At 36.6% G+C, this 24597-nt stretch overlaps 1 protein-coding gene across 3 annotated transcripts in view; it reads left to right on the forward strand.

Annotated features, from left to right (window-relative positions):
* Positions 1 to 24597, forward strand: part of TTC7B (tetratricopeptide repeat domain 7B) — a 153174-nt gene that overhangs the window by 83814 nt on the left and 44763 nt on the right. Inside the window, exons 16-19 of one of the 3 annotated variants that reach the window (XM_086463592.1) lie at positions 14636 to 14752; positions 18966 to 19063; positions 22535 to 22699; positions 24492 to 24542. In XM_086463592.1, the coding sequence (XP_086319718.1) occupies positions 14636 to 14752; positions 18966 to 19063; positions 22535 to 22699; positions 24492 to 24542 (431 nt within the window). The remainder of the gene's footprint in view (positions 1 to 14635; positions 14753 to 18965; positions 19064 to 22534; positions 22700 to 24491; positions 24543 to 24597) is intronic. The other 2 variants (XM_086463594.1, XM_086463593.1) reach the window with 2 other exon arrangements.

The following is a 24597-nucleotide window of genomic DNA, read 5'->3' on the forward strand; positions in this document are numbered from 1 at the left end:
GGTAACTTCTGATTCCCAGAGAAGTCAAGGATATGATGGAAATTCGTTGTGTGCTCTGCAGTTGATATGACAGCCAGACGCACACATCTGGTCAATAATATAAATTTGGATTGATTCCTTCATGTAACTGAGTTATTTTTACAAGGATTTATTATCAAAACCTCAAGTCCACGATCTGCTCTCGTGCACTGGTGCTTTTGGAATGGTTGACACTATGTATGTGCATGTATATAAACTATAAAACACAAGTGCTTAGGGTATCGTTGATTCCATTTTCTTAGTCTGCAACTTCTGTAAAAAATACCATCTCACAGTACTTCCTAGCAGGCTAGGAAGAGATCCTCTTGTCTTCCTCTGAGGCTTACTAATTTTTAGATATACTGAAACATTTGATTATTCATCTATGGAACGTTATTGGCTTTTGTAAACACTTCAAATATCATCATGTTTTATGTTTTATCTTTAAGTTGTTATGTCTGCAATCCTAGTAAACTAAATAGTACAAGACTTTTCTTGGTATTCTCTGTATTTCTGTTAGAATCCGTTACCTCAGCCTTATGCAAAATGATACTTCGGTGGCTTTGCAGCCCAATGAATCTCTGTGCTTGGAAAATATTGAAGTAAAATGTAGAGCTTGTGATTTATATTATTTCTTATTTCTTTTATTGTTATTCTTATCCACATACCTCTGTATGCTGTAATTGCATTGCTGCACTGAGTGCTGTCCTGCTCTGTTCTCAGCAGTATGTTTGTTCTATTTTGCTTTTCTTTGAAATTTTCAGAAGTTTTTAATACTGTATCTTTGTAAATTGCCAGAGGATTGCAAGGACATCATAGAATACACTTTGAGTCATGCTGAAAAGTGGATACTTTCCAGCACTATTCTGTTCTAATCAATTAGGAAATATGTTGTCGGTCAGTTTTTTAAAAATCTCATGCATTCCTAGAATTTATGTTCAGTATTTGAGGCATACAGCAAGCATACCTTCATATCTTAAATTAGCGTTAACCTTCCTGCTCTATAAAGCTAGAAAGTTGCTGAACAAACATGGCCAATCAGATAATGATTTTGCCCCATGCACCTCTAGGTCAGTAAGTAGAAAGAAATTCCTCAGAGCCAAAGAATTGTGTCCCATCATTATCTAAAGGAGTGGAAGGAATGAGCAAACATCATATTGTGCTGTTAGCAACAGGGTATAGTTTCTTCTTTGAGTAGAGAGTTGATTGTTCTTCCTTTGTTTGTTGTATCAGCAGCATAAATATGCAATCTGCTCTGGGACTTTTACTAGAAAAACTATTGGTGGAAATCTAAGAAACCTCTAAAAGTGAAATAGGTATGTAGTAATGTTTTCCAGAAATAATCAAAATGCAAGATATTTGCTGAATATTTATAGCACTAGGAGTTAAAACTTTTTGCGAGCTTAAAATGCTGGGTTGTAACCACGCTACTTATAAACAAGTTAGCTATGTTTTTCAGAGCAGTACAATCAATCCACTTTTAAATGCTAGCTAACCTCTGAAGCCTTCTGAAATCTGAGTGCTTTAATCCAGGGACAAAAAGATCTCTAGACAAAATGTTACTGAACAGATTAAGATTACTGAAAAGATTATGAATACCCTGCTTTGATGAGATGGGGGGTAAGGTGCCAGCACCAAAAAATCTGAGTAGTTAATCTCAGTCAGGTCCTAAAGCATTTGAATTCATCTAAAGCTACACTGTTTTTTCTCCACGTTTCATTAGACAACTTGTCCCTGTAGTAGAAATGTGAAGTTCAGTTCTTGTCCGGTTTGACAGGATTTGAACCCACAGATGATGCAGCTCAGAGTCCTAACCACCAAACTATGTGGGAGACTGGATGAGATGATCCATTTCTCCCCTTGAAACAGAAGCAGGGCCGTGCTGCCCTGAATGCGAAGAGAGTAGGCAGCAAGGAGGCACAGTATATCCTAAATTACTACTTCACCATGAGGGAGGCTTGAGGTCTTAGCTGCTTGAGTTTTCCTTGGATTTTATTTACTTTAATCCAATGATTGCCTACTCTGAATGCATAAGCAGTCCTAGAGCTGTGCATTACAGTCTGAAGGTGTATTCAGGGTGATGCAAAGTAATGGTGGTTGTGTTACATTGGTTTATATTGGGCTTGTATATCTTGTGCAATATTTAGAGTTATATGTGTGATTACCTGAGGAGCCTTATTCACAAACTCTTTTCCATGACTTTTTCCTGTTTTTTTTATCTGCTTGTTACAAGGAATCCGTATCTTGGTCTTTTGAATGATGTGAAATCTTGAAACCACACTTCTGTTTCTACTTCATGGTTAGTTGAAAGTAGATTCTCAGTCAAGGGAGACAGAGTTAGATTTCTTAACGAAATACTTGTGATACTGTTTTCTTGATCTTAGATGTTTGGGGCTCCCTTATTATTTCAAGTCTTGGGGCACTTATAAAGATGAGTAGTGCCTGAAGTTAGTGTGATTAGGCAAAATAAATAATAAATATTAATTTCTAATTTTAATCTGAAAATTGAACTGCGGTGGATAGCAGCTGACAAGCTTTTAAAGAGGCAGGAGTAGCAAACAGCAGATGGGTTATTTGAGGAGTGCAAGCATGTTATTTTAATGTTAAGTACACTCAAAAAGGAAAGACATATGGTAACAGGTTTGAAGACAACTGAAGACTTAAGTTCACAGTTTAAACATTTACATTTGTTGAAGTGTGATGGATTTTTTTTTTTTATTCCAAGAATATTTCACAGAAGCATCAGGCCAATATGTCACTCCTCTGAAAAGTATGAAGCCCTTTCCTTCCAGACCCTCAAGGGCTCTTTTGCGCTACAGTGGATTTCCCAGAATCACAGAGTCTTTTAACATCCCTCTCGGTTCATTGATTAACAAACTTGTTTCCTTCTGGGAGTTGTCCGTGTGGGCATAAGAGAAGAGCTGGTTGGTACATGCAGTGTATGATGATACAGACACTGATGTTTTGAGGGACGGGGGTGTATTTATCAATTAAAGGGAATAGGCTACGCTATTCTGTTTTCCCAAGGTCGGTTGTAGTTGCACTACACTGTGTCATGCTGGTTAAACTTGAACTTTTTTTTTCTTGAGCACTAGGAATTATTTGAGGAAAGGGCAGTAATACATGGTTGGACAAGTAGTGGTGATCTGCTAGGCTTGCCAAAATCATGTCTTTCAGGTTGGTGTATACATTCTTGTGAACATCTGACAACATGCTCTTTCAAATCCATTCCATTTTGATCCTGTCTGTCTTGGGAGTTAAATGAATTTGTTCTCAGGAATGATTTTTCTGTAAGTCATGAAAGACAGTATCAGTTGCTTGTGTGTTTTCATGCTGGGCTTGTATTTTTTTTCTTGTTCTTTGGTTGTTATGTGCTTTTACAGAGTGGTCCATTAAAAAAGACATTGTTGATAGGTAGATATTACTTTATATAACAAATCGGTCATTGGCCTCAGGGTCTTATCCCTGCATTATATTTGCTAGGCTGTAGATTCTTCTTTGAAACTTGATTGAAAGAATCCCAGTTTCGTTCATGAGCTGGCTGCCGCAGGGTGTTCAAACCAAAAAGTTTTCAAGTATAACTAATTTGTTCTGGCTTTAGTCAGAAACTATCTTCATTATAGTTTACAGATTTACATTTTCTTAAGGCCATTGAGTTCATAAGGTGGAATACAGTATACATAAACTCCACCAAAAGTCACAGGACTGACTGCTGCTTTTCCTTGCAAAGAAGCAATGCTACTGCTTTGTGAACAAATATATGGGGAATAATATTTCAAAGGATGCAATAGAGGCCATCCAGTGCACACCAAGAATACGTATTCACGGTTACTGCAAAATGGTGTTATTTTGGGGATGGAGAGCTGTTTTTATTGCATCCTTTGCTTGTTTGAGAGTCAGGCTTCAAATAGTGATCTGAACTGTCTATTTTTACTTCATGTATGTTTCTCTATGTGTATGGCCTTCCCACTGCTGGGCATCTGTGCAACCAAAGTTGGAGGAGATTACCCTTATGATTAATATTTGCACTATAGAAATCTGTCACTTTTTCTGATCACTTGGAACATGTTTCACATCTTTTGGCTATGTTTAGTGATTGTTTGAGAAACAGTTTAGGAGACTTTTTTTATTAAGTGATTTTCTGGAATTTTCACAAAAACTAGGTTTGGTTGCTTGCCCTCCTGTTGCCGGTGTTGGGCATCCAGTGATTCAGTCAATTTGATTTCCTGAAAGAACCAAATTGATAGAAGCAGCTGAAAAAAATACTTAAGTAGACATTGCTGATAGTTGTGTTCGTTAACCTCTTCTCATTAATTGTGTCTTGTTAGCTTGCAAATGCAGCCTGCATAAATGAGACTCATTCCTGTCTGTTGACACTTTGAATAAAAATGAGAAGATGTGATGAATTGGGAAAGAGGAAACTGACTTCAAGATAAGGCAAGAGAAATTGATGGGGTAGCAATGTCAAAGAAATTAAAAAAAAATCGCCAGGGAATAAGATTAATTTGTTCAGTCATGCAAAAATGTATTTCAAGGTACTTACAAATGATGATTTTTCATGTTTTGTAATGGACAATTTATATTTATGTCTTTTCTGATAATAAAACTTTCCTTGAATACTTGAAATGGAGTAGACTGACTGTGCAAGGGTTCACTTTGCAATTGCAGCGGATACCTCTATGAATTTCTTTCTGTACTTTGGCTGTCATGGTGATAGAAGTGATGCACCTAAAATCACTGAATGTGTAAGTAAATCCTGTATAAAACTATATGTATTTCATATTCTATCTAGTTTCATGTTGTCATTCTCCCTGTAGATTATATTTTTGTAGTTGTGTCATTTTGTGTTTTGATGATCGTGCAGATGTTTTGGAGTTGACTAATGTGAAGCTGTAAGCTTTCTACAGCAAGCATTAAAGGGACAGCTGTCAAAGCTGGATGCTCAAATTAATGGAGTTCGAAGCCAGGAGGATCAATTTTAAAACCCCTGACCTTTTGTATATCAGAAGTTGCTAAATTTGCTTTAGTTTTTCTATTAGCATAGATTTAACTAAAGCATACCTTCCAGAGGACATCCAGTCTTGATAAGAACACAGGAAAAACTAGAGAAACCAATGCAGCATGTGGTAGCTTGTTTCAGTGTTTTAGTTGCACTCTTCATTAAGACTGTATTTTTGTTCTTAGTTTGAATTGATCCCTTATTTGTTTCCAGACATTGGGTTTTATATTATTCTTTACTAAGCACTCTGTAATACTGGTAACTTCATACTCTGATGGTAGCTTCTGTAATCAGGTCACCTCCAAATGTCCTTTCTGATAAGAACGTCACCATACCTGCTGACAGTAGGGCATGTTCTCAAGCCTTTCACTTATCTGTTGCACTGTTGAACTGTAGCCAGTTTTCATCACATGTAAACAAGAACTGCACAAAATATTTCAGTATCATTTATCCCTGCCTTATACAGAGAATCATGTGCATTGTGTCTGTTGGAAAAGCTTGTGTTAATGATTTTGAGCGTAATTGCTTCATTGGGGGCTTATATTCAATTACCTGTTTGCTGACATTCTTATTTGCTTCTTGGTCAGTTATTTCTATGAAGCATTTCCACATTAGAGTACAAAGGCTGTATTTGTTCCTATAGCTATATGCTGGGTTTTTAAAAAGAAATCCAGCTTGACTGCTATTAAGCTGTGCTGCTGAACAAATTGTTTGGAAAGCTTCATACTGTGCTGTTATAAGGATCTTTTCATTAGGTGTATTGGGTTTGCATGGCAAGGTTTTGGTAGCAGGTGGCTACAGGGTTGGCTTCTGTGAGGAGGTTGCCAGAAGCTTCCTCTATGTCTGATAGAACTAAAGCCAGCCAGCTCCAAGATGAACCCGCCACTAGCCAAGGCCAAGCCCATCAATGACGGTGGTAGTGACTCTGTGATAACATATTTAAGAAGGGGAAAAAGTTACTGTGCAAGAGCAATTTCAGATGGAGAGAGGAGTGAGAATATGTGAGAGAAACAGCTCTGCAGACACCAAGGTCAGTGAAGAAGGAGGAGGAGGAGGAGGAGGTGCTCCAGGCACCAGAGCAGAGATTCCCATGCAGCCTCTGGTGAAAACCATGGTGAGGCGGCCTGTCCCCCTGCAGCCCATAGAGGTCCATGGTGGAGCAGATATCCACCTGCAGCCCGTGCAGGACCCCATGCTGGAGCTGGTGGATGCACCTGAAGCAGACTGTGACTCTGTGGGAAGCCCGTGCTGGAGCAGGTTTGCTGGCAGGACTTGTGACCCCATGGGGGACCCACGCTGGAGCAGTCTGTTCCTGAAGGACTGCACCCCATGGAAGGGACCCATGCTGGAGCAGTTCTTGAAGAACTGCAGCCTGTGGGAAGGACTCACATCGGAGAAGTTTGTGGAGGACTGTCTCCTGCAGGAGGCACCACTGGAGCAGGGGAAGAGTGTGAGGAGTCCTCCCCCTGAGGAGGAAGGAGTGGCAGAGACAACATGTGATGAACTGACCACAACCCCCATTCCTTGTCCCCCTGCGCTGCTCGTGGGAAGGAGATGGAGAAATCTAGAATGAAGTTAAGCCTAGGAAGAAGGGAGGGGTGTGGGGAAGGTGTTTTTAAGATTTTTAAAATTTATTTCTCATGAGCCTTCTCTGATTTGATTGGTAATAAATTAAACTAATTTCCCCAAGTTGAGTCTGTTTTGCCCATGACAGTAAGTGCTGAGTGAATTCCCTGTCCTTACCTCTTCCTACAAGCCTTTTATTATATTTTCTTCCCCCTGTCCAGCTGAGGAAGGGAGTGGTAGAGCGGCTTTGGTAGGCACCTGGCATCCAGTCAGGATCAGCCCACTGTATTAAGAGAGAAAGAGTATATTACACATAAATTAGAGTCCTGTTGGATTCAAGTGGAATTCCCAAGTGAAGGTTCTTAAGGCTGTCAGCCCTAGCTTCTCCTTTTAAAAGAAGCTACAAACTTGCATACAGTAAACTGTTGTCGAATTCTGGACTGTGAATGAAGTAAATGCTGGGAATTCTAGGGCTTTCATTTAATTTTAATCTTTTTCTTCTAAACCATTTATTTATGAGTAATTACAAGACTGTTGGAAGGGCACTTGCTTGATGATATGTCCTGATTAAGACAAACTGATTTTGCTAAGGTTTGGCTTCCTCCTACTTCTTAATTTCTTTTATGTTTCCTGTAACAGTCATTGGAAGTTTTTCCTAGATGTGTAATTGTTGAGTGCAGGGAATGACTTGCTAACACTGTTCAGGAAAGATGAATAGGTTTAGATTCTTTCAGATCATCAATATTGAATAATATTTGTTCAAACTTGATTTTCTGCATTCTGCATACTGCTTTCCCATTTTAATTGCTCTGTGGGGTCCATCAGTTAACCTGATTTAATTTACACAAGCAATTGACACTATGAGTTTGTTACAGAAATGAGATGCGTCTGTATGAAATATGCAAGTGAATGTAAGTTTTATGTCAACATAGTTGTTTTTTCCCTTAAATTCACATCATATGAAAAGAAGCCTACCTTGTTTATTAAAAAAAAAATGTTTTCAGACTTCAGTATCTTTCTATAGTGTTACATTCTGCATCACGCTTTTTGTGTTTGGTTTTGTATGGCTTTTTTTTTTTAAATACAGGATCTTAGACTAACCATAGTTATGATTTCACAAGTCATACATTTAGACTTGATGAGGTTTTTCTGTGGTTCGTGGTTTGTTTTTTTTTTTTTTTTTTAACATAGTGCCTAGGTTTAAAACCAGAACAACTTCTTTTGAATTTTTCTAGCATTCCAGGATTTGAAGTTGTGGGGTATATCAAATGGGCACTTAAATGTGAAACCAAAATGAAATATTATGTAACTCTACACAGAACTGATATTAGTCATCTTTCTTTTATGCTTTCATAAGTACAGGCTATCTACCAGAGTTATTTATATATAAAGTTTATTCTTATATTTAAGCTATTGTGGAAATTAATGTGGTTGTCAGAGAGACCATGCTATTGTTTGTCACTTTCTGTGTGGTTTGTTTGTTGGTTGTTACCGTATTTATAAGACTCCCAGTATATTAATTCCTTTCCTACTATCTTTTAATAATTGATTATCATGTAAAAATACTGTTAGCTGAAGTTAGAAATACAGACAAATTAATTGAAAATGTTCTCTTAAAACTCACTAAGTTTACTCCAAAGCAGGTTAACAATAGTAGTTGCGGTTTTAATCCTGCATTGTAACAAGTGGGTTTGATGCATTTGTTCAAATTGTAGCTTCTTCAAGGGGCGTAGGTGTTCACTGTTGTGAAGGGTATGGTTAGCTTGACCTCGCTGCATAGAGAATAGTCTTTAAAGGTTTCTTGGCAAGGCTTTTGGTGTGTTACACTGAAGGACTAATGTTTTTCAAAGCACGTACCTTTGGTGTTATGCACAGCTCTTCCTTATGTTCTGAATGGTGTAAATAGAATCATAGAATCATAGAGCATAATTATATAATAAGAGAATAATACAATCCTAACTGAAAATAGAGCGTTCTGTTCAGTTTTGATCAGGATATGGGGATAGGGACCCTTCAGAAGAACTCTAGTGGAATTAAGTTTGCTGTAGAAGGCTTTAGTCTGAGGGGCTTTAGGGAGATTCCTGATTACCACTGCATTGAGTGACTATGCTCTATCAGGCAGATCTGGTGGAAGGATAATAGGTAGCATGTCATGTTGCCAAATTGGAAGAAAGAATTAGGGAATGAAAGGCAGCTCTCTTCCATGCAGCAGTGTGCGGAATACAGCTATCTAGCTATGGCTGATCCAAGCTGGTATGTTCATATGGTGCACAGCAACATGTGAAAATTGCTTATTTGATCCCAAAAGCAAAGCAGCTGGTTTTAAAGTTACACCTAAAATGAGCAATACCTGTTCACTGAAACAACTAAGAGTTCTCAATACTAATAGTGTTACTTGTTGCATAGCAGAGCTTGGTCTTCACTGCTTTGAATTTTTGCTTTGTTCTACAGAATAGAAAAATCCTTAGTAACTTAAGCCAGTATTGGACAACTTAGCTCCTCTTGATCTCCTAACATTATAAAAGTGTTGCTGTGGAAGGCAATTGGTGATTGTGACATCATGGTTATTTTATTTTAAAAAGTGAAACAGGCTGGCTGAGAAGAAGGAGGCATAATGAAGACAGCAATTTTGTTTTGGATCTTCACAAGTTCTTAACTATGCTACAAATTAAACTGGTTGGCTCATAGGAAAAGCTTCAGGTCATGATTTAATAGATTAGTTTGTACCAATTAGGTAATAGAGCACTAGCAAGAACCTCAGAAATCACGAGGCTCCATTATTATACTTGTCCTATCTGTAATACTTTTCATAAACTTATCAGCTGTATTTTAAGAACATTTAGATTATTTGCTCCACCTCTTCTGCAGTCTATCCAAAACAAACTGTGAGGAAGCAGTCTTTTCTACAATTTCATTTATAATCTTGAGACCTAATTTCTACCGTTAATGTTTTAATAGTCTGTATGGCCTTTATACGTACTCATTTTGTGGAAACATTATCCTTTAGATAAATTGTTCTTTTTCCTTCGTGGTGCTTGTCTCATCTGTATGTATAGATAGAATTTGTGCCTCTTCCTGGCTTTCTTTTGCTAGACTGACTAAATGAAGTATTTTTCATACTCTGCAATCTTCAGTCAGCTGAGCACCCTCGCAGCCTTTCTCTGCAGCTGCTCCAATTTGAAGTTTCTCATGTGTGTGTTTTTAAATGTTATAATGAGAACTATGTGTAACATTCCAGATGTGGTCTTACAAGGGTATTGTACAATGGCACTGTCTCTTTCTGCTCCGACTACATTTCAGAATTGCATCTGCCCTCTTCACAGCTGTCTCACCTTGATGAACCTGGCTGTTAGCCAGCTCAGGTTTGAAGTAACAGTTCCACAGTTGCTTGGTACAATCTCTTTATTAAACTTGAACTATAACCCCTTTTTCCATTAACAATGTTACCTAATACTCCTTTCATTGTTTGTGTGCTATCTTTGTATAAATTTTTGCACGTTATTAAGATTGTATGTATTCATCTGTGCCTTCCCTCTTGGAAAGAAAAAAACTATTGGCAATATAGTTGCTGTTCCCCAGTCATTACAGGAGTCATATTTTCTTTATAGTTTTTACTTTAGAAAGGACAATCTTATGTGTCACTGTTTCCACAATTCAGCAAAATTGATTATTTTTGACTGCATTAACTTGAATAATTTCTAAAGTGTTCCTATTCTCCATTTGTCATTGTTTTCATACCTGAGATAACATAGATAAGGATTATAGTGGAGGTTGGGGGTTCATTCCTGAATATCCTTTATCTTCATCCTGTTGTCCTGGTTTAGTATACACATTTTCTTTTTCACCCTACTTAGGAACAAAAAAGGCTTTAAGGACTGTAACTCTTCTTGTATAATAACCTGTTCAGGTATAGTTTAGCTTTACTTTTTATTATGCAGCTTTCTGTGCTGATTTTTCTTTATGTTCTGTCCCTTCTCTGTCCCCTGCTATTCTTTGATAGGATCACTCCATGTTTCTGATGTCTTACTTGCCCAGTGTTATCAATGACTGGCTTGTCAAACATCAAGTTTTCCCTCTTCAGTTTGAGATGTGGATCCTTAAACATTTTAGCATCTTTGTGTGAAATGCCAGGCTTCTGCTATATCTCAGATGTCTTTGCTAACCTTCACTATCGAATTATTTGGGTGTATGCCACTGAAATCCGAAGACCTAGTTATAAACCCATTTGGGATTTTTCATTCTTTATTAAATAAAAAGCCAGTGATATGTGGATTAGGTTATGAGCAGCTGTTTTATAAAGTTCTCATTAGTTAGGAGAACAGTCTTGAAGTAACGGATTTTGGAATTTGCTGCTTCAGTAGCTATTTCATAAATTTATCAGCTATTAGCTCCAAGAATAACTAAGCCTTTCCACTTAAGAGTTTGATTTGTTCTCCATTTTGTGTCTGGATAATTAGTCTCCTAAATTGATACAACTCACTTTATTTTTATCTAACAATAAAGGTCTTCACCCATATCAAACACTGATGCTGGGGCAAATGCCCTGTTAGTCTGATGTCTTTAACAGAACCTGTTTTACTTACTTCCCTTCCCCAAAGGATTTGACCCAAACAGATTGCTGTTCTTGTTATCTGTTGTATTTATTCCAGTTTGAGCCATCGCTGACACACTTTGTTCTACTCTTCATTTCTATTTTGAATATTATCTCTTCCTCAGTACTTGCATTCCTAGTCATGAGTGCGTCCTGCTATGCTGTGGTTACTCTTATGTTTTGTTCTGCACCATGTGCCAATGATTTAAACCTCTGACTTACAAACGCAACCAGATAATTCATGATACTCCTAAAATGTACAGCTTGATTTTCATCATCCTATCTCTTGGTAGTTTTTATCCATTCTTCACCATTTTTAATAGCGTATTAAAAACAGGTGTGAAAATGTCCCTGTAAAGTTTAAAATTCTCTGCATCGGTAATGCAGGTTGTGTGCCAAAAGAGTTGTTTCCACAGATGCTTGAAGCTGACCTTTCAGAAAATTCTTTTTCAGATGATCTGCCTCACGGTTTCTAAAACCTTCCTGGTAATGCTTGACCCTGAGCTGCTGGTTTATCTTGTTATCAACCCGTACCTCCAGCCATATTTCAGGGAAACTAGGAAGAATTAAGTTCATTTGGGAGACCCATTTGTCACATGGTGTTCCTGCCCATTGCCTTCTTCCTCTTTCTTCCCTTCCTCCATTTGTTAAGTAAATGTTTAGTTGGGAGGTTTTCATTCTGTTACTAAAATCCCATCTCAGTTTTCTGAAGTGTCTTAGTTATTTTGTGATTTATAATTAGAATATTCCTTGGACCCAGGAAAACTGCTCTGTGTGGCTTTATGAATGCAACCTTTTCTATTCAAAAGATTAATTTTGGTTCAGTGTGGATAATCCCACATCAGTGTGCTTTCTTTTTCCCCATTAGATACAATTGCCTAGCCTTTTATAATTAGAATTATGAATAGTTTTCTATCACACTTTGTTTATTGTTTGTATTTTGGGAAATGTGCAACCATCCAGTCCCCTTGATTGCCGTAATGAATAAGGAACAGGGATCATGTTGCGTGTGTACCAAGTGCATCCAAAAGCATCAAACTCTGATGTGTTCCTTTAATTCTTGCAAGTGTTATTTGTCTTCTGCTATCTTGCCCTTGAATCCTGCAGTAGTAGTTCGGGTTCTTACATTTTTGTTGCACAGACTCCTACTATTTTGTGCACGTGTTTAGATAATTTCTTAATCAAATCCCTTCCCTTTCTGTCTCCCACTGTGTTTTTCTTTTAGCTCTTTCTTGCCAGATCTTAGTGGTTTAGTGACCCTGTGCCTTCTCTCTGCTACAAAATTCCTGAAGATCTTAGATGCTTGAAGGCATTTAATGTAAATTCAGTCTGTTTGTAAACTGTACATAATAATGTATATATTATGACTATCTTCTTTCTAGAATGACTTGTAAATTCAGTGCCTCTGAATTTATTATGTTCTGTAACTTTTGTAAAGTGCTCTATGATTACAAATTTTAAAAAATTGAACTTCTATGGTCTTTTCAAACTGTAAAAAGTACTCTGTTCTTTTTATGTAGAGAGAAACAGGAAAGGGATTGTATGAAGTAGATTCCTGTGATTTTGGGTTTGGGTTTTGATGCCTAGGTCTTGTTGTTTGGGTGCTGTGTGTGCACATGTGTGTGCATGTTAAAGGTAGAATAGATGAAGTAGTGTGAGGGGAAGAGGGTGTTACTTGTCATTTTTTCTTCTCTGTTGAGTAAAATGGTGGACAGACGTGAACATTTTTTCTTCTAATGATATAGACACAGTTAAATGAGTATCTAGAAAGGACTGCTCTGCCAAATGAAATAGGACTTTAAATTATCTATTTAGTTCCCTGTATACTCAAATCTGAATTAATGATAGCAAGAAAGCTGAACTAGTATAACTGATTACTCTGTTCTGCATTCCTACAAAACATCAGGTGAGACTCCATATGACCTTATTTACCTTGCTTACCCACAGGTGCTCATTCTCTTAAAGTAACTCAGCAACCTGCCTTTCGTTTTCTCCTCAGTTCCACCAACACACACATTGTACAATTAAGGTAGTGTGTTTCTTTTTTAGATTTACATGCTGGGTAGTTTCTGCAAAGGACGATCAGTGCAACACTAAAGCTGTAGCTACTGTAACTTGCTGAGGCACTTGATGTCATTTCTTATTCTTGAGAAAACCCTCTGGCAGTTTGCAGTTACTATTAGCAACCTTAAAGTTTGTATTTGGGATAAGAAAGTTCTGAGCTTTCACACATGCCCACCCTCTACACCCTTCTCAGTCTTCCCACGCAAACCATATGACCAATCATATAAATTTTTCACTTAAGATGATTAAGGTTGCACTGGAATAAAATGCCAAAGTACACCTGGGTTTAAAAACAGAAAGTAGGCTAACAGTTTTATATGCATGCTCTCCTTTTGCTTTGCGCTCTTTAATCTCACAATGTACTAAAAATTGCTTTTAAATTAGTATTTTTCCAGTGTATTATCCTTTCCCAGATGCTGTGACTCCTATAAATCTGCATACCAATTGGCTAGCTCCGTTATGGTCACACTGAGTTTATAGTCTTTAATTATCCAGGAAGGTGTCTAAGGTAATCTCTGTGGAATACCCTCTACTGATACATGGAATGTAGGAGGATGCAGTTGTCACCTTATGAGGCTATGCACTTTATTTGTCTTGCTGCCATTAGAAACATCAACTTTGAAATCAGAATTAATTTACAGTGGCTTCTGGCAAACTCATTTGCTTCCATTATGAATAGTTTGCTGCATATTTGATGAATTATGTGCTTTCTTCAGGTTGTCACCTGTAAATGTTCAAAATGTTGCAAATTCAAGTCAAACATCAGTTTTAGTCCCTGCTGATGGCGACATAATGTAGAGTGGAGCTACATTTTCTTGTTGACCTTACCAATGCTGACTACCTCCCATAAATCTATCTGGTCTAGGGGTATCTTTTTCAGTATAGCCTGTTCCATTTCCTATAATAGAAGTTGATATTATAGGGAAGTAACTTGCATCAGTACCGAGTTGTTTTCTTTCATGAATTGTATGTTAGATAACTATCATCTGAGTCAGTTAATGGAAAATACTTTCTTTTCTTATAAAAGTAGTAAAGATTTTGTTTAGTGAAGATGTCTCTTTTCAACATATGAAGTACTGGTTTTAGTGGTCCTGCTAATTTCACTAAGCTATATTGTCTTGCTTAACTTTAAAAAAAAAAAAAAAAAAATTAAAAAATCCTGTCAACTGCTGTTTCTGTCCAGTTCAAAAGGCCATCTTGTGAAAAGCACTGTTACTTTAATGATGTTAGATATTTGACTTTGTTGTAATTACTTCATTAAACAATTATTTAAGGTAACACTGTCTTTGAAGTTATGTTTTCTCCAGTTTGGTATGATGTTTGATATCTTTAAAAATGTTTTGCTTCAACTGGAATCTCTTTTCTTTCTCTTTTAATTTTCTTTCCCTTTTCACTAGATTACTGTTTACAAAAGTCAAATTGGAGTCCCTGTGCAGAGGCCCAGATGAAGCACTCCTTACCTGTAAACACATGCTCCAGATTTGGAAATCCTGCTACAATCTCACTAACCCAAGGTAAGATGCTGTAGAATTCTAGGCTGCTTGGTACCTTGCTCAGTAGCCTTTTGAGGCAATATTAGGTCAGCAGTCCTGCTTCTGTTTGGTCTGGCATTTCATATGAACTACCTAATCCTCGGGGAATGTGGAGACTGAAGTGCAAAGATATCAGCTCATGGATGTGCAGAAACTATGCGGAGTTCAGTGAAGTAAGGTACACCAAAGCACATAAAGTCTGAAGTGATGAGGACTGATTACAGAGACTGGGTAACTGTCATTCTCCTTGACGGGGCTGTACTGGTATTCTCTTGATTTTTTTCCCCGATCTGGAATATAGCGCATTTTATATTGGCTAGTGGAGAGATTGCTGTAGTGGAAATTTATTTCAGGCACTTCTGCTAAATAAAATGAAGGAGAAATAGGTGTTAATTAAGACTATAAAACCATCAGAGGTCACATGGATAAATATGATGTCCTTCCAAAGTCAGCATGGCTTTTTTTTTTTAAAGGGAGGTCTTGCTTGTGAACCTGTTTAGGTTTTTCAGAGGCATTAACAAGTATTTGGATAAGTTGATACAGGCCTATTTGGGTTTCCAAAATGCTTCTGTGAGGGTCATTTGCCATATATATATTTACATAAGCACTGAAAGAAACAGGAGGTCTACTTTGCAGAAATCTGTGTTGGTGCTATTCAACACGTTTATCAAGTACATGGAGAAGAGGACAAGTAGAATTTCCTGCTATCTGCTTATTTGAAGGGTTAACAGTTCCTGGAGAAGGGATGCTGCAGCAGAAGAGCTTTGTACCAGGTGGCATCAGATACCTGTGTAGCAGTATGATGAACATTATCTGTTCAGTTTTTGCTCTTTGTTTGATCTCAGTTATGTAAACACATGCATCATTTTAAGAAGACTGAGAGAATTGGCCTAATGGACAGAGGGGAAAAATGCTTCTCTCCTTAGCAAGCTAGCGAGCAGTTCAGAGCAGGAGAGTCTGGAGTGTTTGGCAGGAAAAGCCTGGGAAGGGACTTCAGTCAGTCACAGCGCATCGAGGACTCCGATAATGTGCTGTGGAGCAGGGAGCAGGAGTCTGGGGTTGTAGAAGGCAAATACTTCAGCAACCAGAAAAGTTTGAGCTGAATTATTTTCAGCTCAAAGTCACTGAACTAGCAGCAGGGACCTGGGAGAGAATTTCTTTTCTAACATATCAGGTAGTGGTTTATTTTAGTTGGCTAGTTGTGTGTGGTGGGAAGAGGCATTTAAGTTTATTGTCAGAATGCTGTGCTGTGCAGAATAGTCGCAATTTCTATGTAAGCTTAATTTCAGTGAGGCTTTGCATGTACTCCAGCACAACTTTTCACCTTTGATCCCAGCAGTTACATCCTCTGCACAGATCAAGGCTGTAATCATGGCCTGTCATTACTTTTTTGGGGTGGTTGTACTGAGAGCTACTGCGCTATATTAAATACATGTTAAGTAATGCTTCTTTCAGACAGCAGCAGTGACTGTGAAAACTTACTCTTACCTGTGTCAGCTTCAAACAGCAGTTTGCTAACTTTCGTGTCACGTTCTCCTTCAAGAAATTCTAAGTGGAAAAATTAATGAGGACTACTTTGCATCTGATAGTTTTTACTGCTTTTTTTATCTTTGTGTTTAAATCTTTTGTTGAAGTTCTGGTTTATGGTAAGAAATTAAAATCAATTAGGAATGGAATGGGCAGGAGCTGGATAAGTGTCATGATGGAAGGAGACAGGTTTCCCAAATCACACATTGAGAATTATATCAAACAGTGAATACAGATACCAAGCTGTAACCTTTCTTTGGATGGTCTGTGTGAAGTTTAAGGGCTGACTGCCTTCATGTTACATCACGGTGCTCCAGATCTGTCTGACTGGAATAACAATTATACTGAGACCTATAATGTGACTGGGAAGTTCTATTCACCCAGCTGCACTCCAGATGTAGTGATGAATGATGATGCAGGACTGTTCTGAAAACTTAAATTTTCCAGCCTCCATGATTTTAACACACAATTCATTTTGCTGAAAAGCACTGTTTGAAAATTATGTCTCCCACTGTAAATAATTGAAGGTTTCTTTTTAATAGTTTTTTCAGTCAATAGTAAAAAGTCTTTTATTCATTTGAAACCTTTTTAGAATGTTGTTTTTCAAAGATTTAAATATCCTTTATGCTTATTTGAAACATCTTTTTCTCTTCTGATTTAGACTGAAAACTTAATTTTGATGTATCATTTTCACAATGAGATAAGAACTCACTTTTTTGATGAGCTGTTTTTTATGTTAAATATTTCTTCTTGCAATTAATCAGATTTAGTAGAGTAAACTTGGGTTCAGTGTCCTCAACAATCTTTTAATAGGGAAAATAAATTATGTATAACTAGATATACCATACAAAGTAAGAGATAAATGCAACGCTGCGTCTTACCTTTGTTCAGCTGATTTAGAACAATTTTCTTTTGTCTTTAGTTGGCATACAAACGTTTTCCTCATGAGATGGTTAATATGAATGTAAAACTTACTTTATGGTTCAAGGCTTGGAAGGTTTAAATGTTTATCTTCAGTCTGCTGCTTAAAGTTCATTAGAAAATAGTTCAATTTTTTTCAAGTTCTTAGTTTGCATTAGGAGAACAGAACAAACCACAATGCCTGTGCTGTGCTTAGAAGATACTTACACTAAGCCTGGCTCTACTTGTCAGCAACATTTGGCATGTCATTGCTTGTGGATTGAGGAACTAATTAATACAGCAGTTACCAGAAAATATGTGCCAACTGATGTAACAACTATAGCTGATAATGTGTGTCCCAGAAAGTTCCCTTCTGTTTCCTGTGGATTTCTATAATGGCATCATTTTGTAAGGAAATCAGTCATGCAGTAATGTTAGGGTAATGCAAAATTTTATTGATACTATTTTATTAACAGCTGTACAAAGAGAGGAAGTTGTTTTACTGGTTTTTGAACTGTGCAGCTGTAAGGCTTCTTGCTCTTCTCTCACTTAAAATTGGGAAGGAGGGGATTTTAAATTTAAGGTAAATGGAAAGATGTACTGAATTCCAGTCTTGCAGTTTAGATTAAAGTCTCTCAGGCTTTAAGCTAGGAATTTTGTGAACTTTTTCTCTTCAGTGAGAATCAGACAAAAATTTGCACTCTGCTAAGTTGGGCTAACAGCCCAATTGCTTTAAAGCTTAATTATTTTTAAGTTTGTGGGGTGCTTTTTTTTAAAATGTGTTTTTTTTAAAAAGTATTAATTGGTAGTGAAGAGAACGAGACTGACTATCCTAAAAATTAAATTACTGAATCAACCGTAGAATATTAAAGGAAGAGTACTCATATATGCTTCCTCATACTTTTCTGTCGATGTGTCTCAATACTTGCCTCATCCTAAGGAGAAGGAGCACTTAGTTCTTCAGCCCCTGTTCTTCTGCTGAATCTTTAATAGCACTTCTAGGAGCAATTAGTTTTCCAGCAGGTGTATCAACAAGAAGCCTGAGGGACAGATAGTGAATTACAACTAAAGTAAAAATTAAGAGCATTTGTCCACAGGAGCAATCAGTGAAAACCACTGCTACTGCTTAGACTCCTGAGGTGTTGGAAGTGTTCAAAATGTTCCTACTGCACTATTAGGATCAAATGTAAGGTTCAGTGGGTAATGTGTATGTGTGTGTGTATTAAAAACAAACAAACAAAAAAACAAACCAAAACACCAAAAAAACCCCAAAACTCTAGAGATAAAAGTGACACCTTTATATGTGAAATGTAGTTATGGCATCTTTATAACATCTTTACCTAAAATTAGATGTCCTGAGTTTAGTGTTTTTCTTCAGTGTGGGAAAAGTGTGGATTTTCAAACTTAGATCTGCCATCTCGGCTTCCTGTGAGAGCTGTACCTCATAGTATATAAAAATTTAAGGTACAATAAATCTTTCCTGTAAAGCTGTTAGCTGTGAATCTAATTAAAAGACTATATTCCCTTTGTGGTTATATTAATTATGAAAACAGAATTGCTGAAGTAAATACGGATTTAGTTTTGCTCAGCTTAATTCTGTTTTAATGCGGCTGGCTTAGTGCACTGTGAGTGGTGCTTGGTACTAATTTTGTTCATAGCAAGAACTCTTATAGCAAAAACCTTTGTGGGAGGAGGGCAGCATGCAAGTTCTATCTCAGTATACACTTTTATTTTTTTAATAGCTTACAATTTCTGTACTTCATTACAGTGATTCTGGACGTGGGAGCAGCCTGTTAGACAGAGCTATAGCTGATAGACGACAGCTTAATACAATTACATTACCAGATTTCAGTGATCCTGAAACAGGTAAGAACTGCATTTGAACAATAAAATAAATAAAATGGTTTGGCCATAGCTAGATTTTGCATTAGTTTTTTTGTTTTATTTTGCAAAATGAAATCATGTTTTCATTGTCATAGAAGTAGAACTAGACATTGTGCAATACAAGATTTTTTTTTTTCTTTTTTTATTTATTAAGTGCTTCCTGACCACATTCTCTGTAAATGAAAATATCTGTAGTATGGATCTTGCTGAACTTAGTGGTATTTTCCTATGTGTGGGCTAAAAATTAGTATGCTGAACTAGCCTGTTTGCTGAAGTCCTATGCTTTTCTTCCATTCGGTATTTGCACATAATTTCTTTTTAAAAGGTAAATCAGAAAACTTTTATCTCAAAAAACCTGAAGACATCATTGCTAATTAAATTAATTAAAATCTCTAATAGATATTAAAATATAATTACATGGGTGGGTTGGCTTACTGTAGACGTAGCTTCAACATTGTAAGTAAAATTTGTTTATTACAAATCATATATATTGTGATATTTTGATCTATACATAAAAAACTGTTGTGCACTGGTGCACTATAAAAAGCTAAGATTGCTACAGGTCAGTAAATATTTGCAGTATATAATTTGCCTATTTTAATATATTCCATTATCACAATGCAAATTGATATGCTTTAAATGTCATATAACCAAAAAACAGGTGAGACATGCATTCTGTGAAAATCGCGGAAGGAATTACCGTGATGGTGCTAGTTCCAAAAAACTTTACAGTATGTTACTTGGATTATAAATATTGGGAGTTTTCTGTTTCCTGGGTTTTATCTCAAAACTGTAGCATGCTTTTCCTGGCATCCTTCAGATGTGAATTTCTGCTTAATCACACTTTGACAAACAGCTTATGGGAAAGTTTACTAGCCTATGAATTAGAATACACTGACCCATAAATTAAGATACATTGAAATGTGTAATGTGTCTCTTTGTTTAATATCAGAATTGTGCAGTAGAGAAAAATCCAATATAGATATTTAACTTCTGAAAGTTAAAGTTGGATTGAATGTTCAGTTAATTCTGAAATCATATAAGTAAATAGAAACTGTTCTGTGCTTGCTATAGAGGCAAACAGTTTTGCTTACAAAGATCAGGTCACCTGATTTCAAAGAATTGCAATATGATATGGTCTGAAGTATGGCATAATTTAGCTTGCTGCCTCTAATGTGGAATTTTCCATCTTCTTGTATTCATGTAATTAAAATGTAGAAGATAACATTGTATCATTCTATAGTGATCATTCTGTATTCTAGTCTAGCTCATGGTTTGATTTTAAGGATACAACTAGATTTTAAACGTTTCATATACATAGACAGCTAGACACAGATATAGTAATTTATTTTATGCCTTCAAAAAAGTGCTTTTTGGGGGGGTGTTGTGGGAGTTTTTTGTGGTTAGTTGTGGGGTTTTGTTTGTTTTTCCCCTATGAGAACACACATCTCTTGATCTACACCTTCAGGGTGTCCTATTGTATGTCTGCCACACTTGAGAGCAGAATTGGTGCTTTTTAAAGACTTTCATATTCCTCACTGCTTTTAAGAAAAGATGAACCCTTACCCAAAACAGTGAGCTTTTCAAGAAGCTTGCTGCAGATTCAAATCCTGCAGCCAGTATCTTGATGAGAAAAAAGGATCTATACATACCTTCTGATTTTTCTAGGAGTTCCAATTTGTCTTTTTTTCTGAATGTCAGCTATGGTGTTAGAGTTTATCTCTATTGTCAAGGAGGACAAGATGGGAAATTAAAAATATAGGTTCCCTTTTGGATAATGTTTCCAATAAAAGCAAATTGTGGAGACTGGATGGGGGGGGGGGGGGGGGGGGGCGTGTCTCTTTTTTTCCTGTTTCTTTGGGGTATTGAAGTTGCTTTTTTGTTTGGGTATTTTTTAATTGTTAATTTTAGCAGAAGAAACCTTTTTTGCAATACCAATACTTAATAAGGACAGTAGTATATATATGAAAGTTCTGTATCCAAGTTATGTCCAAAATTCTTCATCCAGAAGCTTATATAAAAATTTTGCAGAAATTAAAAGGTTATGGTACTATAAGAATAAAAGAAGTCAAGTTTGTCATTGTGTTTAAGTGAGAAAACGTTAAGCAGACTGTCAAAAAAACATTATTCACAAAAGGTAGATAGAAACAATAGTTGGTCAAGATGTTAGGCCTTTATAGGCTGAAAGAGCTTGTGCAAATTCTGTGGATCCACAGTGTTGAGAAATGCAGAAGGAATTTGACATTCAAATAAATAACCAAATGTTAAAATAGGAGTATGCAGGAAAGGTATTGCGAAAAATCCTCTTGGGATGGAAATGTTTGCTCCCCTCCTCTTTATGCAGTATAATGTTACCATGTGTATGCATTTATGTGTGTGTATACACATGAACAGTTAGAAATTTCCCCCTTCCTAGCTTTGCCTGCCACCGATGATGGTGGTCCCCTCTGCCTGTCTAGTTTGAGTTCGGCCATTCTGAGTACCATGAAATGAGAGCTAAAATTCAAATCTGAAGTCTTAAGTACTTGCAATTTGAATTTTAAAATCCTTTTAAAAACCCAAACATCTAGGGTAATGGGTGTAAAACGTTCTTTTTCTTAGGTGTATCAATTAATCAAAGTTGAAATTAAAAGAAAAAAAATCTTAAACAGTTTTATATAGAGCTCTTGCCAATTCCATAATCAGAAATTTTTAAATTATTCAAGTTTAAATTTGTATAACCTTTAAAGTATCAAAAGAGTGTATCGTGGATTTCTTACAAGGCTAGACTGTTAATTCTAATGCCCTGATCAATAACTGTGGCGAATCTACTAAGTTTGCCTTCTGTTTCAGCTGGTTTGCCATGAGTGGCGTGTGCCCATATTTAAATGTATTGATGAGGGAAGTAAATATGGAGAAAAAAAAAAGTTTTGATGAGTTGATCGCTGAAGTAAAATCTCACAGGGAGACAGGCACATTTCATATCCAAAGATAGATATGCGTATACAAATCACTTAAGAGTCAGTTGGCTGTTTTGGTTAAGGTAAGTTGCACTCAATCTTTTTAAAAACAGATTATTCAATTTGTTGTCTATTGGTTGCAGTCCACTGAGTTTATCATAGAAAGAAACAATAATAGCTGAGTTTTAAACTTTGGTCTTTATTTCCCCTTAAATATATTTTACAAATGTATGCGTTAGAACGTAAGGGGAAAAAATGTTTAAATTTTTTTTAATGTTTAATTTGGGTTTTTTTAATCTAGTTTAGTATGCAAGGAGGGTACATATGAGCACAGGGTATTTTATGTTGCTTTCAGAAGTGATACTTATTTTATGTAGAATCCATTTCCATCTTACTGAATGGTGAAATAAATGCTTTGCATTTTTTGGCATCCATGAGTCCGTTAAACCCTGTTGGATCTTTTTTCTTTCCCGCCCCCCCACACCCTTATCATTCTCTTTGTTTCGCTTTTTAGCCTCTGATACTTCCTCATCTTCTCTCTCAAGAACAGAGTCTCCTCTCCAACTGTTTGTATCTTCTCATCTTCCTCATCCTCATCCTAAACCAGATACCTTTGTCTGGCCTCATGCAGCCTCTCCATACTGTGATCAAGTTCCTGAGCCCTGTACACCTTCTCGCTGTAAATTTGCTTTCTATTCCTGATGGGCATGTTATTTTGTGCTGTATTTTTCTGATAATCTTCATAACTGCTAAACTGTGTTTAAACAGTTTAAGTTTCAACAGTGTCAGTGAAATCTGGTCTTTCAGATGCTCTTCATTAAATACTGAATGGGTTTTGAGAGTTTCATCAGAATAGACTGTTTTACTGATCCCAAAAGAGGTGACGTTGCAGACGTATTTAATAATCCGTTCTCCTGACTGTTACAGAAAATGATAGATGTTTGATAAAAGAGCTTATTGGCCAAGACTGCTTTGTAGCATTTACTGCTGTAAATTATTTCTATTGCTGGCATCTTTTGCCTAACAGGACTGTCCTTTCCACAGAATTTCCTTCTGATCTGTACAGTTTTTAGTTACTTAATTTCAGAAAGCTTTTAGCTGATTGCATCCAAAACCTTCCCTGAAAATTCACATGAAGGAAAAAATTGCCTATATATCAGTGTATTTTCATACAGCAGGTAGGGCATATTGGAATGATTCAGAAATTATTAGAGCCCTGAAAATCAGCATTATGGTACTTCAAGTCAAGAGCTGTTCTGTTCATTGAAATGATGCCAATTCAAACATGCCATAAGATCAATCCCCGTGTTCTTTGAATACAAACTGTACGGTAATGCTGCCAGAATAGTTCAGGTGGCAGGGTAAAATCAACATAGTTTTCCAGCCATTTCTTTTTAACTGCTTTTCATTTCTGTTAATTTGTCCTTCACTTATAGCTTTATGCATAGCACTGTTTTTGTCACTGCATTTACTATAATCCAGTCTTAAGAAATTAGTTTTTGACAGCTGGCCTTTAACTGATGTCATGTCAAAGATATTAATTCCTAACAAAATACAGAAAATAAATCTTTGAGTATTAGCAGAATTCTCCTGTTAAAATAGCTGACATAAGACTGGAGTTTTGAAAACACTAGCTCGTATGTAAGCCTGTAACTGGAACTTAAGGAAAGTGCCTCCTTTAGACTCCAGGAAATCTGTGTCCTACAGAAGTTTATCTAATTGAAGTCTGGCTTTCTTCTTGAAGCATTTGAATAGCTGATTGATTGCTATTACAGGTTTGGGTGTGGTTGAGTTGAACTTGCTCAGACCTCTATGAACAGTACATCCCAGTTAGCATTAAATTACTTGTTCTTTGCAGAGCTACAAGTTAATAAGAACCCACTCAAGAATGAAGGCAAACTGAAAGAATGCAGAAGCTCAAGCATGGATTCCATTATGTAAAGCCTAAGTTTTCCATTTCCAAGCTACTGTATCCTCAGGGAAAGGAGCTTCCACCATATGCATGAGAAGTAGCAGAACCATGAAAAAACCCCAGATATTGGAGTCCTTTGTATAGTGTAAATGTTTAATGAAAGTTAAAGCTCTCTGTCTTTGAGTAAGTAGAGGTTTGCCTGGATGCATATAGCGTGTTGGTATAGTTACCAGGGCTGAAAATCTCATGTTCTATATCTTGTTAAGCTCTTTTTTTTTTTCTAGTGAAAGAAGCAAAAGGCACTTTGTATTATTATCTTGACTTCCAATTTCTGTTGAACAGAAACATGATTTTAGTGGTGTAGCAAAGGCTCTATGAAAATATTGTAAGCAGTGATCTTCTTATATAATTTGTTCATCTTTTGAAACCCTGTAAACCTGATTTACAGTTTGAAGATTATCAGAAATCCTCTGGCTTTCTTGGAGTTATTAGTTTATATATTTTTTTTTTCTTGTTTTTCTTAATTTGGATTTTAATTTGTGGTTTGATCTGTTCAAAGGCAAGCCATCAGATGCCTATTTTCATGGGTTTTACTCCCTTTTTTCAGTTTGTAAGTAGTGTTCACTGTGCAGTTTTATTAGTTTCCTAAGGACTTATATCACCTT

The sequence above is a fragment of the Leptosomus discolor genome, chromosome 3 (assembly GCF_034619465.1).
Source record: "Leptosomus discolor isolate bLepDis1 chromosome 3, bLepDis1.hap2, whole genome shotgun sequence".
Taxonomy (NCBI): Eukaryota; Metazoa; Chordata; class Aves; order Leptosomiformes; family Leptosomidae; genus Leptosomus; species Leptosomus discolor.